The sequence below is a fragment of the Myotis myotis genome, unplaced genomic scaffold (genome assembly GCF_014108235.1).
Source record: "Myotis myotis isolate mMyoMyo1 unplaced genomic scaffold, mMyoMyo1.p scaffold_m19_p_4, whole genome shotgun sequence".
In the NCBI taxonomy this organism is placed as follows: domain Eukaryota; kingdom Metazoa; phylum Chordata; class Mammalia; order Chiroptera; family Vespertilionidae; genus Myotis; species Myotis myotis.
Genome location: NW_023416346.1, coordinates 100,502,997 through 100,529,138, shown reverse-complemented (window position 1 = coordinate 100,529,138; position 26,142 = coordinate 100,502,997). Strand labels below are relative to the sequence as shown.

Below are 26,142 nucleotides of genomic sequence, written 5' to 3'. Positions count from 1 at the left end.
ATTACATATGTCTCCTTACTCCCCCCCATTAACCTCTTCCAGCCCTTCCACCTCACATTCCAGACCTTCAGTACCCTATTGTCTGTGTTCATTGGTTGTGCATATATGCATACAAGTTCATTGGTTGATCTCTTCCCACCCATGCACCCTCCCCTGCCTTCCCTCTGAGGTTTGACAGACAGTTTGATGCTTCTATTATCTCTGGATCTATTTGTGTTCATTAGTTTGTGTTGTTCATTAAATTTCACACAAGACAGAACAAGTGATACTTATCTTTCTCTGACTGGCTGATTCTGTTTAGCATAATGCTGTCCATGTTCATCCATGCTGTTTCAAATGGTAAGAGTTCTTCTTTTTTTACAGCAGCATAGTTTTCCATTGTGCAGATATGCCAGTGTTTTAAACCACTCATCTGCTGACGGGTACTTAGGCTGTTTCCAAATCTTAGCTATGGTAAATTGTGCTGCTATGAACATAGGGGTGCATATATTCTTTCTGATTGGTGTTTCTGGTTTCTTGAGATATATTTGCAGAAGTGAGATTACTGGGCCAAATGGGAGTTCCATTTTTATTTTTTCCTTCTTTTTTTGGGGGATATTTTTTAAAATTCTTTATTATTTAAAGTATTACATATGTCTCCTTTTTCCCATATTGACCTCTCCCCGGCCACCCCCAACCCCAGCATGTGCCCTCACCCCCCTAGTGTCTGTGTCCATTGGTTATGCTTATATGCATTCATTCAAATCCTTTGGTTGATCTCTTAACCCCCCTCCCCTGCCTTCCCTCTGAAGTTTGGTGGTGTTCGATGCTTCTGTATCTCTGGATCTATTTTTGCTTGTCAATTTATGTTGTTCCTTATATTCCACAAATGAGTGAGAACATGTGATGTTTATCTTTCTCCAACTGGCTTATTTCACTTAGCATAATGCTGTCCATGCTGTTGTGAATGGTAACAGTTCTTTCTTTTTTACAGCAGCGTAGTATTCCATTGTGTAGATGTACAGCTGTTTTTTAATCTGCTTATCTGCTGATGGGCACTTAGGCTGTTTCCAAATCTTAGCTATTGTAAATTGTGCCGGTATGAACATAGGGATGCATATGTCCTTTCTGATTGGTGTTTCTGATTTCTTGGGATATAGCCCTAGAAGTGGGATTATTGGGTCAAATGGGAGTTCCATTTTTAACTTTTTGAGGAAACTCTATACTGTTTGCCACAGTGGCTGTACCAGTCTGCATTCCCACCAGCAGTGCATGAGGGTTCCTTTATCCCCATCCTTGCCAGCACTTGTCGTTTGTCGATTTGTTGATGCTAACCATTCTGACAGGTATGAGATGGTATCTCATTGTATTTTTTATTTGCATCTCTCTGATTATTAGTGACTTTAAGCATGTTTTCATATGTCCCTTGGCATTCTGTATGTCCACTTTCTATTTAAGTCCTTTGTGCATTTTTTGATTGGATAGTTTATCTTCCTTTTGTTAAGATGTGTGAATTCCCTACAGAATTTGGAGATTAACCCCTTATGGGATGTATCATTGGCAAATATGTTTTCCCATGCAGTGGACTTTCTTGTTCTTTTGTTGATGGTTTCTTTTGCTGTGCAGAAACTTTTTATTTTGATGTAGTCCCATTTTTTTATTCTCTCTTTTGTTTCCATTTTCCTAGGAGATCAGTAAATATCTTGCTAGGAGCGATGTCTGAGATTTTGCGACCTATGGTTTCTTCTAAGATTATTATGGTTTTAAGTCTTACATTTAAGTCTTTTATCCATTTTGAGTTTATTTTCCTGCATGGTGTAAGTTGGATGTCTAGTTGCATTTTGTTGCATTTACCTGTTGTCCAATTTTACATATGCCATTATTGTGAAGAGACTGTCTTGCCTCCATTGTATTTTCTTGCTTCGTTTGTCAAATATTAATTGAGCATAATGGCTTGGTTAGATTTCTGCAGTGTCTGTACTGTTCCCTTGGTCTATATGCCTGTGTTTTTGTTTGTTTGTTTGTTTTTTGCCAATATCATACTGTTTTGAGTACAGTGGCTTTATAGTATAACTTGATACCTGGTATTGTGATTCCTTGAACTTTGTTTTTCTTTCTCAAGATTGCTGAGGTTATCCGGGGTCTTTTTATTCCATATACACTTTTGGAGAATTTGTGCTAAGTCTAAGAAATATGCCTTTGGTATTTTAATAGCTATTGCATTGTATCTATAAATTGCTTTGGGTAGTATGGACATTTTACTGATGTTGATTCTACCAATGCTTGAATACCGTATATTCTCCCACTCATTTATATCTTCCTCTATCTCTCTTCTCAATGTTCTGTAGTTTTCTGAGTACAGGTATTTTATTTCTTTGGTTAAGTTTATTCCTAAGTATCTTAACTTTTTGTTGTTGTTGTTGCAATGGTAAATGAGATGATTTTTTTTTTTTTAGTTTCTCTTTCTGACATTTCATTATTGGTGTATAAAAATGCCACAGATTTCTTGGTGATAATTTTATATCCTGCTATGTTGCTGAATTCATTTATTGAATCTAGTACTTTTTTGGTGGTGTCTTTAGGCTTCTTTATGTACAATGTCATGCCATCTGTGAATAATGACACTTTTACTTCCTCCTTTCTAATTTGAATGTCTATTATTTCTTCATCTTGTCTGATCGTTATGGCTAGCACTTCCAGAACTATGTCGAACAGGAATGGTGAAAATAGGCATCCCTGACTTGTTCCTATTCTTAGTGGAAATGGTTTTAGTGTTTGCTCATTGAGTGTGATGTTGGGTGTAGGTTTGTTATATAAGGCTTTTATTATGTTGAGGTATGATTCCTCTATTCCCACTTTGCTGAGAGTTTTTATAAAAAATGGGTGTTGGATTTTATTTAATGTTTTTTTCTGCATCAATTGATTTGATCATGTGATTTTTGTGTTGCAATCTGTTAATGTGCTGCATCACATTTATTGATTTGCAGATATTGTACCAGTCTTGAATCCCCAGAATAAATCCCACTGGGTCATGGTGTGTGGCTGGATCTTACTTGCAAACATTCCTTGAGGATTTTAGCATCTCTGTTCATCATGGATATTAGCCTGTAATTCTCTTACTTTGTAGTATTTATCTAGTTTGGGAATTATGGTATTGCTGGCCTTCCTCTTAGATTTTCTGGAATAGTTTGAGGAGGATAGGTTTTAGTTCTTTTTTGAATGTTAGGTAAAACACTCCTGTGAAGCCATCCAGATAAGGGCTTTGGTGTGCTGGAAGTTTTTCTTTTTATTTTTATTACCCCTTCAATTTCATTAGTAGTTATCTGCCTATTCAGGTTTTCTGATTCTTCCTGATTGAGTTTTGGAAGATTGTATTTTCCTAGAAATATTTCCATTTCATCAAGGTTGACCAGTTTGTTGGAATAGAGGTGTTCAATATATATATGTTGTTATGATCCTTTGTACTTCTGTGGGGTCAGTTGTTACTTCATCTCTTTTGTTTCTGATTTTTTTTTAAATTTGGGTCCTCTCTTTGTTTCTTGGTGCGTCTGGATAGAGGTTCATCAATCTTCTTTATCCTTTCAAAGAACCAGCTCTTTGTTTTATTGATCTAGTATATTTTGGTCTCTATATCATTTATTTATGCTCTGATCTTTATATTTTCTTGCTTCTATTTACTCTGGGCTTTTCTTGTTGCTCTTTTTGTAATTCTGGGTGGTGTTGAGGCTAGTACCTCTGTTTCCACCTTCAAAATGTTGTGGTTTCTGTGCTAGAGGCACACCTGCCTGGAGGGTTCATGTGGCAGTCACAGGGACTCTTTATCCAGCACTACCTGATCTGCCAGGCCCCAAGATTCTGTGAGATTTAACTGTCCCTCACTCCCACACACATACACTATGCATCTCTGCACACTCCTCTTTCACTCCCTTACTCACTCACACTCCCTCCCTCACTCCCATCTTGCTAGCCACCCTGTTCTCTTTTCCCTATTAATATTTTTATCCTCCTCATCCTCTTCCTTCTCCTTCTTCTCCTTCTTCTTCTTCTTCTTCTTCTTCTTCTTCTTCTTCTTCTTCTTCTTCTTCTTCTTCTTCTTCTTCTTCTTCTTCTCCTCCTCCTCCTCCTCCTCCTCCTCCTCCTCCTCCTCCTCCTCCTCCTCCTCCTCCTCCTCCTCCTCCTTCTTCTTCTTCTTCTTGTATGCCCTTTCATATTCCATGTAATATTGATTTGGTGATGATGGAATCCTTTACATTTTAATGTCTGTGAAGCTTTTTATATGACCTTCAATTCTAAGTGGTAGCTTTGCTGGGTAGAGTAAGCTTGGTTGTAAGTTCTTGCTATTCATCATCTTGAATATTTCTTGCCACTCCCTTCTGGCTTGCAAAGTTTCTGTTGAGAAATCATCTGATAGTCTTACGGGAACTCCTTGTAGGTAACCATCTGCTTCTCTTGCTGCTTTTCAGATTCTCTCTTTGACTTTAAACCTTGACATTTTAATTATGGTGTGTCTTGGTGTGGGCCTCTTTGAATTCCTCCTGTTTGGGACTCTCTGCTTTTCTTGGACTTGATAATCTATTTTTTTCACCAGGTTGGGGGTGGTGGGCGGTTCTGTCATTATTTCTTCAAAAAGGTTTTCAATATCTTGCTCTCTCTCTTCTCCTTCTGGCACCCCCGTAATGCAAATGTTGGTAGGCTCCTTGCACTCTCTACATATTTTTGTATTCTTTTTTCTTTTGTTCTTCTGTTTGGGTGTTTTTTGCTTTCTCATATTCCAAATTGTTGATTGATTCTCAGAATCCTCCACTCTACTGTTGAATCCCTGTAAATTAATCTTTATTTCATTTGGTGAATACTCAATTTTTAACTGGTCCTTTATCATGTCTTTGAAATTCTCACTAAGATCCTTGAAAGTTTTACTAAGTCCCTCAAAGTTCTCACTAAGATCCTTGAGCAACCTTATACCCATTGTCTTGAACTCTATATCTAGTAGTTTTCTTGCTACAATTTCATTTAGTTTTGTTTTTTTTCTGAAGATTTCTTCTGTTCTTTCATTTGTGACATGTTTGTTTGTGGTTACATTTTGGCTGCTTCCCTGTGTTTGTTTCTATGTATTAGGTGGAGCTGCTATGTCTCCTAGAATTGGTAGAGTGATATCCTGTAGGGCCCAGTTGTTCAGCCTCCTCATTCACCTGAGCTGGGAACTCTAGGTGCATACCTGTGTGGGCTGTGTGCAGGCTTTTTGTAGTTGAGCCTTGATTGCTGTTAGTGTCACTAGGAAGAATTCACCTCTAGGCCAATTGACTATAAGTACCAGCTGCAACTATTTTAGTTGTCATTTTTATGGGGTTGTGGGAGATAGCAATTTTCGGTGTTTTTGCTGCTCTTTGTTCCTTTTTGTTTTATTTAGTTTTCTTCTACAAGAATTTTTACTACATAGATAAGGAAACTTATTTTTACTAATGAATTGCCTTTGACTTTAGGTCTCATGTCTTTGGACTTGCTTCACTGATATTACAATAATGAGGTTACTATTGGTTGGTTATCTGAGTTAACAAATCACCTTTTGAGTTGCCAGTGATAATTCTCAATCCAGTAATGTTTGATTTTTGTATTTCACCTCCAACTTACTGAGGTGTAAGATAATATATGGTAGAAAATATAAGTGGCTATTGTAGCAATAGTAGTAACATTTTGAAATTAGTCTTATTCTTACTGTTTTCATCATGAGATTGTCAAGAACCTGGATAGAAAGATGAATAATAGCTTATCTGACGCAGTGCCTGGGAAACATGGGCTTGGCTAGATAACGTAGGGCTGACTTAATTTAGTCCTTTTATTTAAACTGCTAGAGGCCCAGTGCATGAATTAGTGCATGGGGGGAGGGACCGTGGGAGGTTAGCCAGCTGGGAGAGGGACCGTAGTGGGAGGTTGGCTGGCAGGCCCAGATCAGGTGACCAGGCCCTGCCAGCCATGGGGAGGGGTCGGGGAGGAACTGTGGCAGGTTGGCCGGCCAGGGGAGGGACTGTGGGAAGTTGGCTGCCCGCCCTGAGGAGGGAGTTGGCCCTCCTCCCCCCCAAGAAAGGGGCCATGTCTGCTGCCATCCACCCCCGGTTTCTTGTCCCAGCCCAGGCCTGAAGGCCACAGCAGGTTTGGGAAAGGAGTTGACACTTGCTGGGCAAGGTGTGAAAGGAACGGACTCCAGATGCCGATGCCGCCTTCAGCGCCCTGCCACCATGCAGTTTCCTGCTTCCTCCCCTCCTCCTTCCCTCGCTGCCTCACTGCCAACATGGTGGGTGGGTGGCCCCCAGGGAAGGGAGAGGACAGGAACAAGACAAACCCTTGTGTTGAGGGCTGACTTTCAGTAGATCGCAACAAGGGAGCTGCTCTGCAGCGTATGAAACGCTGACCCAGAATCAGGTCTCTATAAATGGTTTAGCAGCAGGGGCCAATGGGGGCCAACCGGTCAGGTGGAGGGGCCATGGGAGATCGGCTGTGGGAGTGCACTGACCACCACAGGACAACACCTGCATTGAGTGTCTGCCCCCTGGTGGTCAGTGCGCATCATAGCGACTGGTTGACTGGTCATTTGGTCATTCTGTCAAAATGGTTGCTTAGGCTTTTATATATAGACTAGTGGCCCGGTGCACGAAATTCGTGCACGGGAGGAGGGTGTCCCTCAGCCCAGCCTGCACCCTCTCCAATCTCGGACCCTTTGGGGGATGTTGACTGCTGGTTTAGGCCTGATCCCAGGATGTCCGACTGCTGGGATCGGGTCTAAACCAGCAGTTGGACATCCCTTTCACAATCCTGGACTGCTGTCTCCTAACCACTCACCTGCGTGCCTGCCTGATTGCCCCTAACTGCTTCAGCCTGCCAGCCTGATCTCCCCCTAACTACTCCCCTGCTGGCCTGATCATCCCCAACTGCCCTCCCCTGCTGGCCAGATCACCCCCAAGGCTTTTATTAGTATAGATATAACCCTTCACAGAAAATTTCACTAACCCTGCTTTACAATAAGGGATTGACGATTGAATCATTGGGGCCAGGCACCAAGCTTTCCTTTCTTTGAATAGTGGAGGGAATAATTATCTTGTCTTTAAATTGCCCTGAACATCAAATTAGATAATGACTTAGAAAAGCATAAAAACACCATATAAAGACAACTGTCTTTTTCATATACTTAAAAGACAATAAAGTGGTAAAATGAAAAACACTATTTTTATTCTCCCCCTTTCTTCCTTTACAGCCTTTATTTAAACTTTTACATTTAGAAAAATTTCACTCCTATTTTCATTTCTTTACATTCAATATTATTTTGTATTAGTTTCAGGTCTTATATTAGTTACAGAATAGTGGTTAGACAACCATATACTTTACAAAGTGTTCCCTGATATTTCCAGTACCCACCTGGCTTCATACCATCATTACAGCACTGTTGACTCTATTCCCTATTTAAGTGACAATAGGTTTACAGGTTCCTTTCAATCTTTCTTTTGTGTTACTTGCCCTTCCTTTTCTTTCTCATATCTTCCCTCATTTTCTTTATATAGTATCTCAATTGGCCCTCAAAGCTCAGTGAAGGCACTGGGACACGCTTAACACATTTTACAGAGCAGGAAACTCAGGCCAATTCCAGTTGGCTATGGAACTGGACTCCACGCGCAGGAGCCCTCACAGCTGGCTCTCCGCCTTTCCTAAGGGACAGCCACAGGGCAAACAGAACAAACCTCCTGGTGAGGCTTCCAAGCCTCATTCTCCAGCACCTCTTCATCATGGATGCTCCACATTCTTTCCTCTCCCCCACCCCCACCCCACTCTTTACTGCCCCTCTTCTGGGGAGCAGGTGGTAGGCTTGCACTCACTGTGCAGGTGTGCACCCCCATGGGGTGGGAAAGATCTGGGGGCGGGGCGGACTCAGGCTTGTTTTGGGGCCAAGGCCGGAGCAGGAGTCCTGGTCTCTCAAGTGTGCAGGCCGAGGTGAGGCCTGGTCAGCGCCGAGAGCTTCACCAAACCGCCGCAGTGGGGTACCCAGCAGTGGGGCGCTCCTCCACTGAGGTGGTGCTGCCCCTCCACCCCCGCCTCAGGGCTGCGAGTCTGCACCCCTCCACCTGGGCTTCCTTCCACGCCTGCAGTCATCGCCTCTGGTTTCCCGCCTATTGGGGCCAATACAGAACCTCACTCTCTGCAGGCGAGGCAGATCCCCACCCGCCAGCACCCTGCCCAGGCCTGCGCCCCCTCCAGTTCACCCCACCTTGGCGCCACTCTGCGCCCCTTGGGCCGCCTGCCTCCTGGCCAACCGCTTCCCCGAAGCCATGGCGCTTGCCCAGGATCACCCATCAGGCGGAGGCCTGTCCAGGCGCCTGCAGACCCAATGGCCGCAGCTCCTGGCAGCGGCTTTGCCAAAGGTTTATCTACCTTCAGGCTCTCTCCTCAGACCCCTGGGAGCTTGGCTCCCCTGGCCCAGCCCTTCCCTGGCTCCCTGCAGCCCAGCTCTACTCAGCTCTCCTGCTGCCCAACTGTCAGGAAGCTGCCAGGAGCCTTGCAGCGGGCAGTGTGGTTCTGGGGCAGGGGCTGGGGTGTGGGGAGCAGCTCCAGTAAAGTTTAGTAAACCCCAGGCCCCAAGGCCCTCCTTGAGCAGAGCCCAGGGCAGGCTGGGGACCTGGGTCCAAACACTGCAGCTGCGGAGGCCCCGCCCGCCCTGGGCCTCACACAGGGGTCCCTGCTGGGGGCATGGTTTAGGCAGCTGCTCTAGCCTCCAAGTCCCCCGCAGCCCAGGGCCGCACACAGGGCGGCTGAGGGCATGGTTTAGGTGGCTTGTTCCCGCAGCTAAGCCCCTGGCCGCCCAGGGCCACACACAGGGGTCCCGGCTGGGGGCGTGGTTTAGGCAGCTGTTTGAGCCGCCAAGCCCCCCACCACTCAAGGCCGCACACTGGGGTCCCGGCTGGCATTGGGGCTTAGGCGCCACATGGGCCAGACAGCAGCTCCAGCTGGCCCTCCCTGCCTGCGGTATGCAAATTAGCCGCCATCTTGGCTGGCAGTTAATTTGCATATCGCCCTGATTAGCCAATGGGAAGGGTAGTGGTTGTACGCTAATTACCATGTTTTTCTTTTATTAGATAGGACTACAGGCCCAGTGCACAAAAATTTGTGCACTCGGGGGGGATGGGGGTCCCTCAGCCCAGCCTGTGCCCTCTAGCAGTCTGGGACGTCTCGGGAGATAACGACCTGCTGGCTTAGGCCTGCTTCCGGGTGGCAGAGGGCAGGCCCAATCCCTAGGTGCAGCCCCTGGTCAGGCTCAGAGCAGGGCCGATTGGGGAGTTGGGGCGCCGCCCCCTGTCATTCACAGAGCAGGGCAATCGGGAGGTTGTGATGCCACCCTCAGTCACGCTCAGGGTAGGGCCGATTGGGGGGTTGGGGCACCGTCCCCTGTCACACTCAAGGCAGGGTCGATGGGGAGGTTGCAGCGCCACCCCCTGTCACACACAGAGCAGGGCCAATCAGGGGGTTGGGACACTGCCCCCTGTCACCCACAGAGCAGGGCCAATCAGGGGGTTGGGGCGCTGCCCTCTATCACCCACAGAGCAGGGCCAATCAGGGGGTTGGGGCGCCGCCACTCTCACACTCAGGGCAGGGCCGATGGGGAGGTTATGGCTCTACCCCATCACACACAGCGCAGGGCCCATGGGGGGGCGGTTGGGGCACCGCACCCTGTCACACATAGAGCAGGGCCGATCAGGGGTTGGGGCGCCGCACCCTGTCACACACAGAGCTGCAGGGCCATCAGGGGGTTGGGGAGCTCCCCCCTATCAGGCACAGAGCAGGGTTGATCAGGGGGTTGGGGAGCCTTCCCCTGTCATGAACAGAGCAGGGTGGATAGGGAGGTTGTGGCCCCGCCCCCTGTCACACACAGAGCCGCAAGGCAATCAGGGGGTTTGGGGGCTGCCCCTTGTCACGCTGATCCCGGTGCCAGGAGGCCTCGCGGCTCCACTGATCCCGGTGCTGGGAGGCATATTACCGTTTTACTATATAGGGTAGAGGCCTGGTGCATGGGTGGGGGCTGGCTGGTTTTCCCTGAAGGGTGTCCTGGATCCGGGTGGGGGTCCCCACTGGGGTGCCTGGCCAGTCTGGGTGAGGGGCTGAGGGCTGTTTTCAGGCTGGGGGTGACTGAAGCTCCCAACCACTCCTTTTTTTCTTTTTTCTTTTTTTTAATTCTGGGCCAGCTTTAGCTTTGAGGCTTGGCTCCAGCTCTTAGGCCTCCACTGCTGAAAGTAGGTTTCTGGCTTTTGCTTACAATGTTGCGATCCTGCTGGCTGAAGCCCAGGACTAAAGCAGGTTTCTGGGGTTTTGTTTAGCTTCTATATTTGTTACATAGTTGCTTAGAGTTGCAGCTCAGAGGCCTGCAGTGGCAGGCGGGGAACGTTGGAGTCCTCCATCACTGAAGCAAGCAAGCCTCATGTTAGTTTCAAGCTGCCTGGCTTCCAGCCGCCATGTTGGCTGGCAGTTAATTTGCATATTGCCCTGATTAGCCAATGGGAAGGGTAGCAGTCATACGCCAATTACCATGTTTCTCTTTTATTAGATAGGACTAGTGGCGTGGCCTGATGCATGAAATTCATGCACATAAAAGGGGATTAATTAGAGGAAATATTTTAATATTGCTATTTGCCCTTTCTTTATAATAGAAGTGTCAGAGATGAAAGAAAATTAGTAAAATGTATATGAAAATCTTCCTCCTGTCAGTCTGGGGTGCGCCACGGGACCCAGAGTCAAGTCCCCGCTCACCTGCGGTGTGTCAAAATTGGGTGAGACCCAGACACAGCCGGCCCCACCCCCATTGGGCAAGATCCAGACCCAGTCAGCCCCACCCTTGTCAAGCCCCGCTGGGCAGGGGCACAGCCTCAGGTCCCCTGGAGCACCCTCAGGTCCCTCAGCCTGGTTCCAGGGTGGGCGGCACAGCCTGAGGTCCCCCATCAAGCCCCACCAGGCAGGGAGCGTGGCCTGAGGTCCCCCAGCCCAGGCCAGGGCAGGGGGCATGGCCTGAGGTCCCAGTTAAGCCCATCCATTTGAATAAATTTTGTAACTTTAAAGTCATTTCTCTTTCACTTGAAGGAAAGAGAAATGTTATGAAGTTCCAGCAATCTTGAGAAAGAACAAAGTTGGAGGAGTCATGCTTTGCCCTAAACTATAGCACAAAGCCATAGTAATCAAAACATCATGGTACCCGCACAAAAACAGACATACAGATCAATGTAACAGAATAGATAACCTATAAATAAACTCATGCCTTTATGGTCAATGTATATTTGAAACGGAGGAAAACACATACAGTGGGATAAAGATGGTCTCTTCAACAAATGGTTTTGGGAAAATTGTACAGATAAATGCAAAATAATGAAACTAGACCACCAACTTACACTATACACAAGAATAAACTCAAAATGATTAATTATGTAAATAATATACTTGAAACCATAAAAATCCTAGAAGAAAACATAGGCAGTAAAATCTCAGATGTTTCTTATAGCAATATTTTTTCTGACATCTCCTTGAGCAAGGGAAGAAAAGAAAAAATAAACAAGTTGGACTACATCAAGTTAAAAAGTTTTTGCACAGTAAAGGAAGCCATCAACAAAATTAAAAGACAATCAGCCCTAACCGGTTTGGATCAGTGGATAGAGCGTCAGCCTGCGGACTCAATGGTCCCAGGTTCGATTATGGTCAAGGGCATGTACCTTGGTTGTGGGCACATCCCCAGTAGGGAGTGTGCAGGAGGCAGCTGATCGATGTTTCTCTCTCATCAATGTTTCTAACTCTCTATCCCTCTCCCTTCCTCTCTGTAAAAAATCAATAATATATATATATATATATATATATATATATATATATATATATATATATATATTTTAAAAAAGACAATCAACTAAATGGGAGAACAGTATATCTGATAAGGGGCTCATTTCCAAAATATATAAAGGGCAAGGGCATGTGCTGGGGGGGGGGAGGTTAGGGGAGGCCGGGGGAAGGTCAATGGAGAAAAAGAGGAGACATATGTACTACTATTTGTAATACTTTAAACAATAAAATAAAATTTTAAAAAATAATTTATACAACTCAACACTGAGAAAAACACACATTCTAATTAAAAAATGGGCAAAGGTCCTGAATAGGCACTTCTCCAAGAAGACATAGAAGGCCTATAGACATCTAAAAAGATGTTCAATACCACTAATCATTAGAGAGATTCAAAAACCACAATGTGATATCATCTCATGCCTGTCAGAATGGCTATCATCAATAAATCAACAAACAGTAATTGCTAGCAAGGATGTGGAGAAAAGGGAACACTTGTGTACTGTTTGTGGGACTAAGATTGGTGCAGCCACTGTGGCAAACAGTATGGAGTTACCTCAAAAAATTAAAAATGGAACTACCTTATGACCCAGAAGTTCCACTTCTTGGAATACATCAGAAGAAGCCCAAAACATGAATTTGAAGGCATAGATGCACCCCTATGTTCATTACAGCATTATTTACAATTGATAAGATTTGGAAGCAGACCGAGAGCCCATCAATAGATGAGTGGATAAAAAAAAAAAAATGCTACATTTACACAATGGAATACTACCCAGCCTTACAAAAGAAGGAAATCTTACCATTTGTAACAGCATGGATGGAACTGGAGAGCACTGTGCTAAGTGAAATAAGCCAGTCAGAGAAAGGCAAGTACCATATTATTTCACTCACATGTGGACTGTAATGAACAAAGTAAATTAACAAACAAAATAGAAACACACACATACAGAACAGACTGACAGCTTTCAGGGTAGGGGAGCTTTGCAAGTCTGGGTGAAAAAGGTAAGGAAGTTAAGCAAAAACAAACAAACCAACCAACAAACAAAGGAAAACAACAAAAAACAGGTGGAGGTTTCCCTAGCCTGTGTGGCTCAGTTGGTTGGAGCATAGTCCTGTATATCGAAAGGTTGAGGGTTTGATCCCTGGTCTGGGCAAATATAGAAGGCAACCATTAGGAGTTCTTTCACATCGATGTTTCTCTCTCTCACTTGCTCTCTCTTTAGTCTCTTCTCTCTGAAATCCATGAGCATATCCTATAGTGAGGATTATAAAATAGGGAGGGAGAGGTAGAATGGGGCATAGGGAAGATAATTGATGATGGAAGGAGACTTGATTTTGGGCAGTGAACACACAATACTATATACAGATGCTGTATTATAGAATTGTACACCTGAAACCCATGTAATTTTATTAACCAATGTCACCTCAATAAATTCAATAAAAGTCATAATTATTTTAGTATTTATATTAGATTCTACAGTTCTAAAAAAGCAGTGTGCTTAACTTTCTTTGTATTAAATACCTGTAACAGTATGGCACATTCAAAATATTGTTAGTGATTGAGCTATTATTCCAGTTCTAAAAATTGAACTAAGTATTCTTTTCTTAAAACATATTTTTATTAATTTCAGAGAGGAAGGAAGAGGGAGAGAGAGATAGAAGCATCAGTGATGAGAGAGAATCATCAATTGGCTGCCTCCTGCATGCTCCCAATGGGGATTGAGCCCACAACCCGGCATGTGCCCTGACTGGGAATTGAACCATGACCTGTTTCATAGGTCAATACTCAATCACTGAGCCATGCTGGCTGGGCTGAACTAACTATTTTTACTCATTAGTCTCTTAAGATTAACAGCTTTTAAAATCTAATGCACTGTTCTTCCTGCCTTCAGGGAGTTGCATTTCATAAGTTCTGTCAATAAAGTTCTTAATTTCAAAAAACATGGAAAATTGGAATTTATTATGTTGGCCTATTTTTTAAGTTTAGAAGGATACAACAAACATTGAAGTAAAAATAAGTTAAAATTAATTACAGCTTGAGTGTTAGGAAATTATTAATATATTCTGAGTGAAGCAATATTCTCTGTGTACTGTGACAATTATAATCACATTGAGTAGATAATTTTAGTTTGTTTGTTTTTTATTGCTAGGCCAACATGATACTCTTTTTGTATATATAAAAATCTAATTAATTTTAATTAAATTTATTGGGGTAACACTGGCTATTAAGATCCTATAGGTTTCAAGTGTATATGTACTTGTATATGATACATAATCTCTATATTGCATTGTGTTCCCAACACCCACCGTCAAATAATCTGTCACCATAAATTTGATCCTCTTTTCTCTTTACTACTCCCACACCCCCTTCTTTCTGGTAACTATCATAATGTTGTCTGTGGCTGTGAGATTACGAGTTTTAGTTTTATATCCCACATATGAATGGAATCACGTGGTTTTTGACTTTTTTTAAAAAATATGTTTTTATTGATCTTTAGAGAGAGGAAGTGAGAGGGATAGAGAGATAGAAACATCAATCGGAGAGAAACATCATCTATAGGCATGCCCCTACCAGGGATCATGCCCACAACCCTGGAATGTGCCCTGACTAGGAATTGAACCAGTGATCTCTTGGTTCATGTGTCCATGCTCAACCAGTGAGCCGCACTTGTTGGGAGGTTCTTGACTTTTGTCATCTGACTTATTTCACTTAGCATGTTGTTCTCAATATTCATCCATGTTGTTGCAAATGGCAGTATTTCATCTCTTCTTATGGCTGAGTAGTATTCCATAGTATATATGTATCACAACTTCTTTATCCAATATTCTATCGAAGGGTACTTTGGTTGTCACCATGTCTTGGTCACCAGGTATAGTCCTGCAGTGAACATAGGGGTTCATATACCATTGTTATTAAATGTTTTCAAATTTTTCTGGTAGATACTCAGAAGAGGGATTGCTGGGTCATATGGTAACTCTATTCTTGATTTTTTGAGGACCCACTATACTGTTTTCCATAGTGGCTGTACCAGTTTACATTCCCACCAGCAGTGAATGAGGGTTCCTTTTTCTCTACAACCCCTTCAACACTTGTCTTGATAATAGCCATTCTAACAATTATGGGATGGTGCGTCATTGTAGTTTTGATATGCATTTCCTAATTGCTAGTGAAGTTGAGCCTCTTTTCATATATCTACTAGCCATTTGTATGTCTTCTTGTGAAAGTTGTCTGTTTTGGTCCTCTGCCCCCTTTTTAAATTTGATTGCTTATTTGGTGCTGAGTTGTATGAGTTCTTTATATGTTTTAGATGTTAACCATTTGTTGGAGCTGTTGTTTGCAAATATTTCCCATTTGGTTGGTTGGGTTTTTTTTGTTTGTTTTGTTTTGTTGGTGGTTTCCTTTTCTGAGCAGAAGCTATTTAGTTTTATATAGTCTAATTCATTTATTTTGCCTTTATTTCCCTTGCCTTTGGGGTAAAATTTATATAATCTTCTCTAAGACCAAGGTCCATAAGTTTAGTACCTGTATTCTCTTCTATGTAATTTATTGTTTCAGATCTTATATTTAGGTCTTTGATCCATTTTGAATTAATTCTTGTATAATTGGGACAGACTATAACCTAGTTTCAGTCTTTCATATGTGGCTTTTCAATCTTCCCTGCATGATTTATTGAAGAGGCTTTCTTTTCTCCATTATATGTCTTTGGTTCTGTTGGGCATTCAGTTCTGCTCCATCAGTCTGTGTGTTGTTTTTTCTGTCGATACCATACTGTTTTGATTATGGTCCTCTGTAATGTAATTTGAAGTCAGGTTGTATGACACCTCTGGTTTTGTTCTTTTTGTGCAGGATTGCTTTGGCTATTAGGAGCCTTTTGTGGTTCCATAGAAATCTGATGGGTTTTTTGTTGTTCTATTTCTTCAAAAACTGTCATTGGAATTTTATTGGGGATTGCATCAAATCATTATCTACTATGATAATTCTTCCAATCCATGAACACGGATTATCTTTCCATTTCACTGTATCTCTCTCTCTCTCTCTCTCTCTCTCTCTCTCTCTCTCTCTCTTTCTTATTCTCACTTGAGGATATCTTTCCATTGATTTTTTTTGTGTGTTTTAGAGAGAGTGGAAGAGAGGGGGAGAGACAGAGAGAAACATTGATGTGAGAGAAACACATTGATTGGTTGCCTCCTGCGTGCACCCTGACCAGGGCCTGGTCTGAGGAAGAACCTGCAACCAAGGTATGTGCTCTTGACCAGAATTGAACCCAGGACCCTTTGGTCCACAGGCTGACGCTTTATCCACTGAGTCAAACCATCCAGGGCTTTCTATCTTTTTAAATAATACTTCGTTGTTTTCTGTATATAGGTCTTTTACCTCCTTTGTTAAGTGTATTACTAAGCATTTTATTCTTTAATAGAGGCCCAGTGCACAAAAATTCGTGCACTTGGGGGGGGGGTGTCCCTCAGCCCAGCCTGCGCCCTTTCACAGTCTGGGACCCCTCAGGGGATGTCCACCTGCCGACTTAGGCCTGTTCCCCAGGGGATCGGGCCTAAGCTGGAAGTCAGACATCCCTCTGACAGCCTGGGAGCCCTCAGGGGATGTTTGACTGCGGCTTAGACTGCGGAGGAGGTGGGAGAGGCTCCTGCCAGCATCACTGAGGTCAGCCTGGCTTGTGGCTGAGTGGAACTCCACCTGTGGGAGTGCACTGACCACCAGGGGGCAGCTCCTGCATTGAGAGTCTGCCCCCTGGCGGTCAGTGCACATCATGGCGACCAGTCATTCCTGGTCGTTCTGCTGTTGGGTCAATTTGCATATTACCATTTTATTATATAGGATAGCATAGAGGCCTGGTGCATGGGTGGGGGGCAGCTGGTTTGCCCTGAAGGGTGTCCCGGATCAGGGTGGGGGTCCCAGTGGGGTGCCTGGCCAGCCTGGGTGAAGGGCTGATGGCTGTTTGCAGGCTGGCCAAGCCCCCCAGTGGGGACCCTCACCCCATGGGGGTTTGGCCAGCCTGGGTGAGGGGTTGAAGGCCATTTTCAGGCTGCACACAGCCCCTTCAGGGTGGGGAGGGTCCTGCTTGGTGCCTGGCCAGTTGGGGTGAGGAACTGATGGCCGTTTTCAGGCTGGCCACACCCCCGCTAACCCAAACTCCCAGCCTCTCCTTTCTTTATTCCATGCCTCCTTGATCGGAGGCCAGGGAGGGCTGGAAGCAGGTATCTGGGATTTATTTATCTTCTATAATTGAAACTTTGTAGCCTTGAGCAGAGCCCATGGCTGGCCAGGGCAGGCAGGAAGTTTGGCTTCTTCCATCTCCAGGGGCAGCCCAAGCCTCCTGCTCACTCTAGCTCTGTGGCCACTGCCATCTTAGTTGGGTTAATTTGCATACTTGCTTCTGATTGGCTGGTGGACATGGCTTGTGGTGTAGTGGAGTGGTGGAGTGATGGTTACTTTGCATGTTTCTCTTTTATTAGTGTAGATGTTGCAATTACCAAAAGAATTGATTTTTTCATTTCTTTTTTTCTGAATTTTCATTGTTAGCATACAGGAAAACAGTGGACTTTTGTACATTGATTTTGTATCTTGAAAGTTTACTACTTGTTTATTGCTTCTAATAGTTTTTATTTTTATTTTTGGTGGAGACGTTAGGGTTTTCTATATATAGTACCATGTCATCTGCAAGGAGTTATAGTTTTACTTCTTCATTTCCAATCTAGATGCCTTTTTATGTCTTTTTCTTGCCTGACTTCTCTGGATAAGACTTCCAGAACTATGCTGAATAAGAGTGGTGAAAATGGGCATACTGTTTTTGGTAGCAGTTGTAACATTTTACATTGCCAACAGCAGTGTATAAAGGTTCCAGTTTCCCAAGCCCTCACCTGTGGTAGAATTATTTGTAAAGCAAATCCCAGGATATGCTGTAGATTAGTGTACATTGAATTTATACTTTATCTTCTGCTGAATTTATACCAACAAATCTGCATCGTCGGTAATTCATGTCCAAAAGGTAGCTCAATATCTCTGATTGTTGAAGGACCATTATATTATGTTCTATATGCTGTGCTTATTAAATTAGTAATTGAATTTTTTCAGAAAGCAGGATAAAAGATGAAAATATAACTGCTCAATCTTAAGTTAATTAAAACCAAAATTAATTGGGTAGTCCTATTATACTTTATTTAACAGAAAATTTGCTCTATTTGATTACTTTTCCTAGTTCATTTACTGGTATGTAAATTTATCGTTTTATGTCTATCAAATGAGAACAAAGACATGATTTTAATAAGAAAAGATATATACTAAAAGTATTAAATTATAATTTTTTCACAAAGTTCATTTTAGAGGATAATTTAAAATCACACTTTTGTTCAATAGTAATGATTGTATTAATTACCCATTGTTTCATAACAAATTATAAAACATTTAGCAGCTTACACTAAGATATATTTATTATTTCACAGTTATTATGAGTCAAGACTTCAGGCATTGCTCAACTAGATATTCTTCCTAGGGTGCCATAATCTGTAATCAAAGTTTCAGCTCTTCTACATTCATTTCTGGAGGCCTGACTGGATAAGAATCTACTTCTAAAATTCCTCAGATCCTTGGAAGAATTCCTTTTCTTGTGGTTGTAGTGTTGAGGACCCTGGCTTCTTGCTGGATATTAATTGGAGGCTGCTCTCAATGCCTAGAGGCTGCCATGCCATGTGGGATTCTTCAGCCACTTCAATCAAGCCAGTAAAGAGAGTCTCTTGAGTCTTATATAACACTAGAAGCCTGGTGCACGAATTCATGCACCAGTTGGGTCCCTTGGCCTTGCCTGTGTCTCTCCGACATCCCCTGAGGGGTCCTGGATTGTGAGAGCATACAGGCCAGGCCAAGGGACCCCACCGGTGCATGATCAGGGTCGGGGAGGGACATGGGAGGTTGGCCAGCCAGGGAGGGACCACGGGAGGACTCCAGGTGTGTCCGGCCTGTCTGTCTCAGTCCCATTCAGCCTGACCCCAGCAGCAAGCTAACCTACTGGTCAGAGTATCTGCCCCCTGGTAGTCAGTGTACATCATAGCAAGCCGTTGAGCGGCCTTAGCATATAATTAACATATTACACTTTGATTGGTTGAACAGATGACTGGATGATTGGACAATTAACATATTAGGCTTTTGTTATATAAGGTAACATAGAAATGAAATCCCATCCCCTTTTCAATATTTTGTTTATTGGAAGCAAGACACAGGTGCAGTCCACACTCAAAGATATGAGGATTATGCAAGGGCATGAGCAGCAAGAGATTAGGATTGTGCAGGCCCATTTTACAATTTGTCTGCTTTATTGGTGAACTGGGAGGATTCTTTCATTTTGTCATGGGCTTAATTCAATGTATGCACATAAACCTTTATTCTAGGCAGATGTGAATCTACCTGGAAGTTTAGGTCTAATTTGCTGTAGTTAAAAGAAGTGAAAAAATAGAAGAACTCTTCTTTCCATATCTGTCAGTGGCTAACTTGTGAAGCTCATTGGAGAGGGAAATTTTCCTCTAGATGTGAACTTCTTAAACATTTCTAACATTTGGGTCTTTATAAATATAGTGCTTTTGTTTACTAGGTGGAATTTGGGGATCCTGGAGACTGCTTGAAAGTTTATAATGTTTGTTGTGAGGGTTTGTGTCTTATATACGTTTTGTTAATAATTTGTCACCCATATTTCTTCTCACTTACTGTGTACCTTGTTCTTATTTATCTCTTCACCTCCTTCTTCAGTATATCTTTCAGCACCAAGCTATGAGCTCTGTTAAATGATCTTGAGTTTAATACAGAGGAACAGGTGTATGCTTAATAGCGTTATTGTGGCCAGATAACAACTTTTTTATAAAACTGTATGTACTTAATATGTTCATTTTTTCACACCACCTCCATTTTTAAGGATATAAGAGGAAAATATATTTTTCTCAGTTCACTTTTCTGCATTGAGCTGCTTTTGTCATTAGTAGTAAGACAATGACAGGTTTGAGATGACCCATGTGATTTTCTGAGATCAGGTGAGTATAGCAACACACTTCAGTATTTCTATTTGTCAAGAAACTATTAAAGTGATCTATTTCATTATTTCCTGAGAGGATGAAAATAATTTTAAAGAATTATTCAACAGAAGAGTCTGTTAACTTGGATTTTGGAGTATCTGAGTAAATTATTACTACCTTTATAACTGTTCATCAGCTTTCCAGAGTCGTCTATAGGAAATACTTTTTCCCTATTTGGCACTTAATTGGGGGAATCAGCATGTCTGCTTTTCTATTCAAATTATAAATGTTACTTTTGAAATAAATGTTTAATGTCCCATAGAATTCTGAAAATAATTTGTTTTCATACAGGTAAAAATTATTTATATTTTAGTAAATATCAGTGAATACTGAGGTCCTGTATAGGAATGAGTATTATGATGACAATCTGGTACCTTGTTAAATGTAGTCGAGGTGGGACTAATGGAATGTCTGTTTTTAAAGGCTATTTATGTAGATTGAAATGATTTTTAGGACACAGTGACCTATTTGGCTCATTTAGACTCATTTTATTTCTAATTCCTTCAAACCCACAGTTTATGATAAATTGGTCAGTGAACAGTAACTAAGGTAACAGGAAAACAAGTATTATATTTTTCTGTGTATCTTCCTGAGAGTCATTTTGTAGTGACATTTCAATGATCAGAATTCTATGTTAATATTGGTTTGTGGACTGTTTTATTTATTGTACTTTTCCTATATGTTAATGATAAATCCATCACAGTTTTTTTTTAATCCCTCAGTCTCTCTGTGCTTTTTAGGTAAGTTGGTAGATGGTGCTATCTATGTATTGAAATTGGGAACCCTGGAGGAAAGCATATGCGCGCGCTCGTGTGTGTGTGTGTGTGTGTGTGTGTGTGTGTGTGTGTGTGTGTGTTTGAGGGGTTAACAAATTCCTTTTTGTATTGGTTATTTTCTGAGAGACATGTGAGATAAGCAAGTGTAAATGTCAGTTAGGCAGTTGGATATATGAGTTGAGAGCTCAGAAGAGAAATCTCAGTAAATGTGAGTCATGTTGATAAATTAGCTGTCTGGAAAAAGAATGTAGAATGAGATGAGGAGACCAAAATCTATTTCCTGAGAATCTAAAATATTTTAAGGATATTTAAAAAGAGCAAAGAAATTAGAGTAAAAGAAAATGAAAGTATGTTATCACAGAAGCCAAAGACTCAAATGGGAGAGATTGTTCAACTTTGGCTTGATACAGCAAGATCAAGTAAGATAAGGACTGATGGATCAATTAGCAAAATAGACATTATTGGTGACTTTATTTAGTCCTCATTCAGTTTTTAGAAGAAATATGCTAGTCAAATAAATAATGCTGGGTACCGTAATTTACTTCTTAATTCATTTATGTTAAAACTTACTAGTATAGTGAATTCACTCTTTTTCATGTATGGTTCTGATGTTAGACAAATGCCTAGAGTTATGTCAACAACACATAATCGAGATACAGAATATATAATGAACAACATAAAGTGATGAACAAAAACAGATCCAGAGACAGAGAAGCATTGATCCATCAGACCATCAACCTCAGAAGGAAGTTAAGGGAGGGTGGGGATGAGGGGGAGAGATCAACCAAAGGACTTGTATGCATGCATATACGTCTAACCAATGGAAACAGATACTAGGGGGGTGAGGGCATGAGTGGGAGGTGGGGGGGGCAAAGTGGGAATAAGGACACATATGTAATACCTTAATCAATAAAGAGAAATTATATAAAAAAGAAAAAAAAAGATACAGAATAGTCCCTACCAAATTCCCATTGCTGCATCTTTGTAGTATAGCCATACCCCAAGGCCTAACCTTTGGCAACTGCTAATCCCTTCTCCATAGTTTATAATTTTACCTTTTCCAAAATGACATATAAGTGGAATCATAGAGTATGTGGTCTTTTCAGACTATTTTATTTTTATTTATAATAATGTATTTGAGATTCATCTATGTTGTTAAATGTATCAATAGATCATTTCTTTTAATTGCTGAATAGTATTCTCCTTCTTTTACCCCCTTCCCCTAGAAATCATTGATGTGAAAATTTTCCCTATAGTTTTGAATTTTTCAGTGTCATGTATTTGTTTTCTTACAATATTTAAGAAATATCAGTTTCTCTTTGGATCAAAGTCAGGATATAAAGGTGGAAAATAAACTCAGGAAACTCACTGCACTACTGTGATGCATTTAAGATTTATCCATTTTGTTACAAGCATCAATAGTCCTTTCCTTTTAATTGATGAATGGTTTTCTATTTATCTACTTACCAGTTGAAAGACATCTGGAATGTTTCCAGTTTTTGATATTTATGAACGTAGCTGCTATTCACATTCATGTATAGTTTTTTGTGTTAACATAAATTTATATTTATCTCAGGTAAATATTCTGACATGGTTTTCTAACCTCCATGACTTCTCATGAGAAATCTGTAGTTACTTAATTTGATATTTATGTAACATGTTGTTTTTCCTCTCACTGATTTCAATATTTTTCCTCTTTTTCCTTTTGGTTTAGAGTTTATTAAGAAATGTCTTGGGGTGGCTTTCTTTGATTATATTCTTCTTGGTGTTCATTGAGCTTCTTTAAACTGTAAATTTATATATTTCACCACATTTTGGAAACTCATTCATTTTTTAAAATCAGCTTTAATGAAACACAATTTATATAACCATACAGTTGTTGGAACTAGGACTTCTGTGTTCATACATATAATTAGGGGATCTCCTCCTCCTATTTTAATCTCCCCATAATTTCTTCTATGGATTCTCCAGCTACCATGGGTCCTTTATCATTGTTCCTCTGACCAGAAATGTGAGTTTCTCTAAGGGTCTTAGCCTCTCATGCTGTCACACAACTCTGAACTTTTGGGGATACCCTTGGACTGAAGTGAAAGAGAGGATAAAACAATAACAGTGATTACCTTCATACTTTTCTTATTATATGGGCCTCTTTTTTTTGGTTCCTCTGACTAGAAATATATAGGTCTTCTCTTGATTGGGGCTTGCCTTGGAGCAGGGCTGGGAGTCAAAAGAAAAATGGGAAAAAAGAAAAATTGGGATTCTTATGCTCACCTGCTCAAAAGTGTATCTTTCCATAGTCTTCTGTTCAGAAAGTGGAACTTCTCTTGAAAATTTTGCTCATTCTCACTGTAGAGTGTTGTGAATCAGTCTCTCTTTGGATCAAAGTCAGGAGATAAAGGTGGAAATAAACCCAGGAAACTCACTACACTGCTGTTATTCTTCAAATTTTGGTCTCCCTCCTTAAACTGCTTGTTATTGTTTAATTTTCAGAGTACTTAGGTAGATCCCTTTTGTGTTTTGTCTAAAGGCTTCAGTTTATAATCATAGGCAAGATAGGTTTATTCCATCGTGGCTGTCACCAAAGGTTATGTACTTTACTTTACTATTTTTATTTTTTACTTTTCTGTGGACTCATAAATAGAAATTAGTGAAAATTATTTTTTTCTAGATCATCTTCCTGTTGCTTAATTTTCAAACATCTTAGATTGGTGGTTGGTAGACTTTTTCTGTAAAGTGTCGAATAGTCAATATTTTAGGCTTTGCATGCATAAGGCTCTGTCAATTGTTCAACTCTGCTGTTGCATTGAGAAAGCAGCCATAGATAATATGGAAACAAATGGATGTGTCTGTGTTCCAGTAAAATTTCATTTATAAAACAGCGGGCCACGTTTGGCCCATGGGCTAGTGTTTGAGGACTTTTGATCTTAGCCCTCTACACTTACTCTTTCTTGAAGTAATGTTTGAAGAGTAAATATTATTAACTACTGTGCTTTGTATGTTAAAATAATTTTCCCATGGCCACTTACATTTTACTTCTACAGTTTATTCTTCTATAGAGTAACTCGGATTTTAATAAAGTTGAATTAAAGGGAAGGGATTCACAGCAGTGTAATTAATTAAAACTATTCCCATCCAAACTTGCTTTGAATATATTCACACCATAAATTTCTTCTGTGGCATTTTACCCCATCTCATAAATATTTGGTTGGGGACTGTTTTAATGAGTGTATATGTCATATGTTTAGTTTATCTTCATTCATCATAACAAAGCTCTAACCACTATGAAATGAAACATATAGCACTGAAATTCAAGTATTCTCAATGACTATATGGAAACTATATTAATAATGCTTCTTTTCTAATTACCTTCTATGTGTCCTTTGTCCTTTTGTGTTTCAGTAAGTGTGGATCTTGTTTGCTTGTGAAGGGAAATGCCTAAGGTTAGATTTTTTAAAATTATTAGTCTTGTTCTAGTACCCTTGAACTTAAGTTTTTGAACAATATTTTGCAGGTAAATCATCTTAAAATGGTTGATGAGCCAATGGAAGAGGGAGAAGCAGATTCTTGCCAAGTGAGTACTCATGTTAACTTACTAAGCTACATTTTAGAATTAAAGGAAAGAATAATGGGAAAAGAGAAAATCTTTTGTCAATTAAAGTTTATTCAGATACATTAATAATAAACAAATCCAATTATTAACAAAATAATAGCAGGCCAAAATATAAGACACATTTTCCTGTCAGAAACTCTTGTACATGAAATTTTTATTTTTTAGAGAGAGAGGAAGGAGAGGAAGGGAGATAGAGACATATCGATGTGAGAGAGAAACATTGATCAACTGCTTCCTGCACATCACCTACCGAAGATTGAGACCTCAATCTGGGCATGTGCCCTGATCAGGAATCAAACCCGCCACCTTTTGGTGTATGGGGTGATGCCCAACTAACAGTACCATACTGGCCAGGGTACACATGAATTTTTAAGACACCTTTATTGTGGTATAATTTACATGCCATGAAATTTTGAGTGTAATGGGTGAAATTTTTACTTGCTAGTATATGAGTAACTACATTACTAAAATACATAATTCTCTGAATTACATTTTCACTCATCTGTGGACTCTAAAGAAACAAAACAAATGAACAAACAAAACAAAAACAGACTCATAGAAACAGATCAAACTGATGGTTGCCAAAGGGGAATGAGTAGGAAGATGGGCAAAAAAGTTGAAGGTAATATAATACAGTAATATTGTGATAGCTTTGTACTGTGACAGCTGATTACTAAATTCAGGGAGGTGGTGATCACATTGTAAGGTGTATAAAAATCGATTCATTATATTGTACACCTGAAACTAATATGATATCATATACTAACTATACTTACATAAGGGAAATACAACAAAAAGTGAAAAATAAAAACTAAATAAGATTGTATTCAACTTGAGGGTAGAAAGGAGATGTAATATGGAAATATTTAACTACAAGGAAAACCTGAGGTCATTTAAAATTTATTGCTAGCTTTCAAAAAGGATTATATCTACATTATTTTGGAAATTCCTCACTAGTTTTAAAGAATGCATAACTATTAGGCTATTCTATGCAAGGCCTATGTACTAGTCTCTCATGTTACAAGATATAGATTTACAGAAGAGTGATCTTAAGATTTTAGGGAGGGTCTGACTAAGGTAGCCATCTCTGTTTATGTTGTTATTTTACAATTTTCATTTTTGTGGATACTTTTGTAGAATTATAGTTTTTTTAAAACTGGAAGGAACCTCAGATATAGTATTTAAAAATACTTTATTGTTGAAAGTATTACATATGTCTCTTTTTCCCCTCAATGACCTCTCCTTGTGTGCTTCTGCCCCCCAGCATATTCCCTTACCCCCCTACTATCTGTTTCCATTGGTTATGCTTATATGCATGCATACAAGTAATTTGGTTGATCTCTTACCCACCCTCTCATCCTCCTTTGCCTTCCTTCTGAGGTTTGAGGGTCTGTTCGATGCTTCTCTGTATCTGGATCTATTTTTGTTCATCAGTTTATGTTATTCATTATATTCCACAAATGAGTGAGATCATGTCGTATTTTTCTTTCTAGATAAATATTTATTATCTAGAGCTTTATATATAGATCGTATGCACTAAAAGTCATAGTAATAATTATGTTGCTAGTTTATAAAAGATTAGAGTGTAAGGAAATGCAAAAGGTAGTTGGGAAGGATGTGTGTCAATATTAATAAATTAACAGAGAAATACCATGTCCCACACCACAGTATGAAGGAAAAAACATGTACATGCGTATATATATATATATATATATATATATATATATATATATATATACACACACATGTGTAACCAACATGAACACATATACATAATCATAAGGTTATTGTTAAATATTTGCCTGTCTAATTTTAATAAAATATGAATCAGGAAGTACAATTTTAATT

At 40.8% G+C, this 26,142-nt stretch overlaps 1 protein-coding gene across 4 annotated transcripts in view; it reads left to right on the top strand.

Annotated features, from left to right (window-relative positions):
• The window catches only part of RPS6KA6 (ribosomal protein S6 kinase A6), a 232,026-nt gene that overhangs the window by 17,769 nt on the left and 188,115 nt on the right, over positions 1-26,142 (top strand). For all 4 annotated transcript variants that reach the window (XR_004966969.1, XM_036305340.1, XM_036305338.1 and 1 more), the window contains exon 2: positions 24,196-24,255. Coding sequence is in view for 3 of the 4 variants with exons in the window: in XM_036305340.1 (XP_036161233.1) it covers positions 24,196-24,255 (60 nt within the window). In the remaining variant the exon portion in view is untranslated. The remainder of the gene's footprint in view (positions 1-24,195; positions 24,256-26,142) is intronic.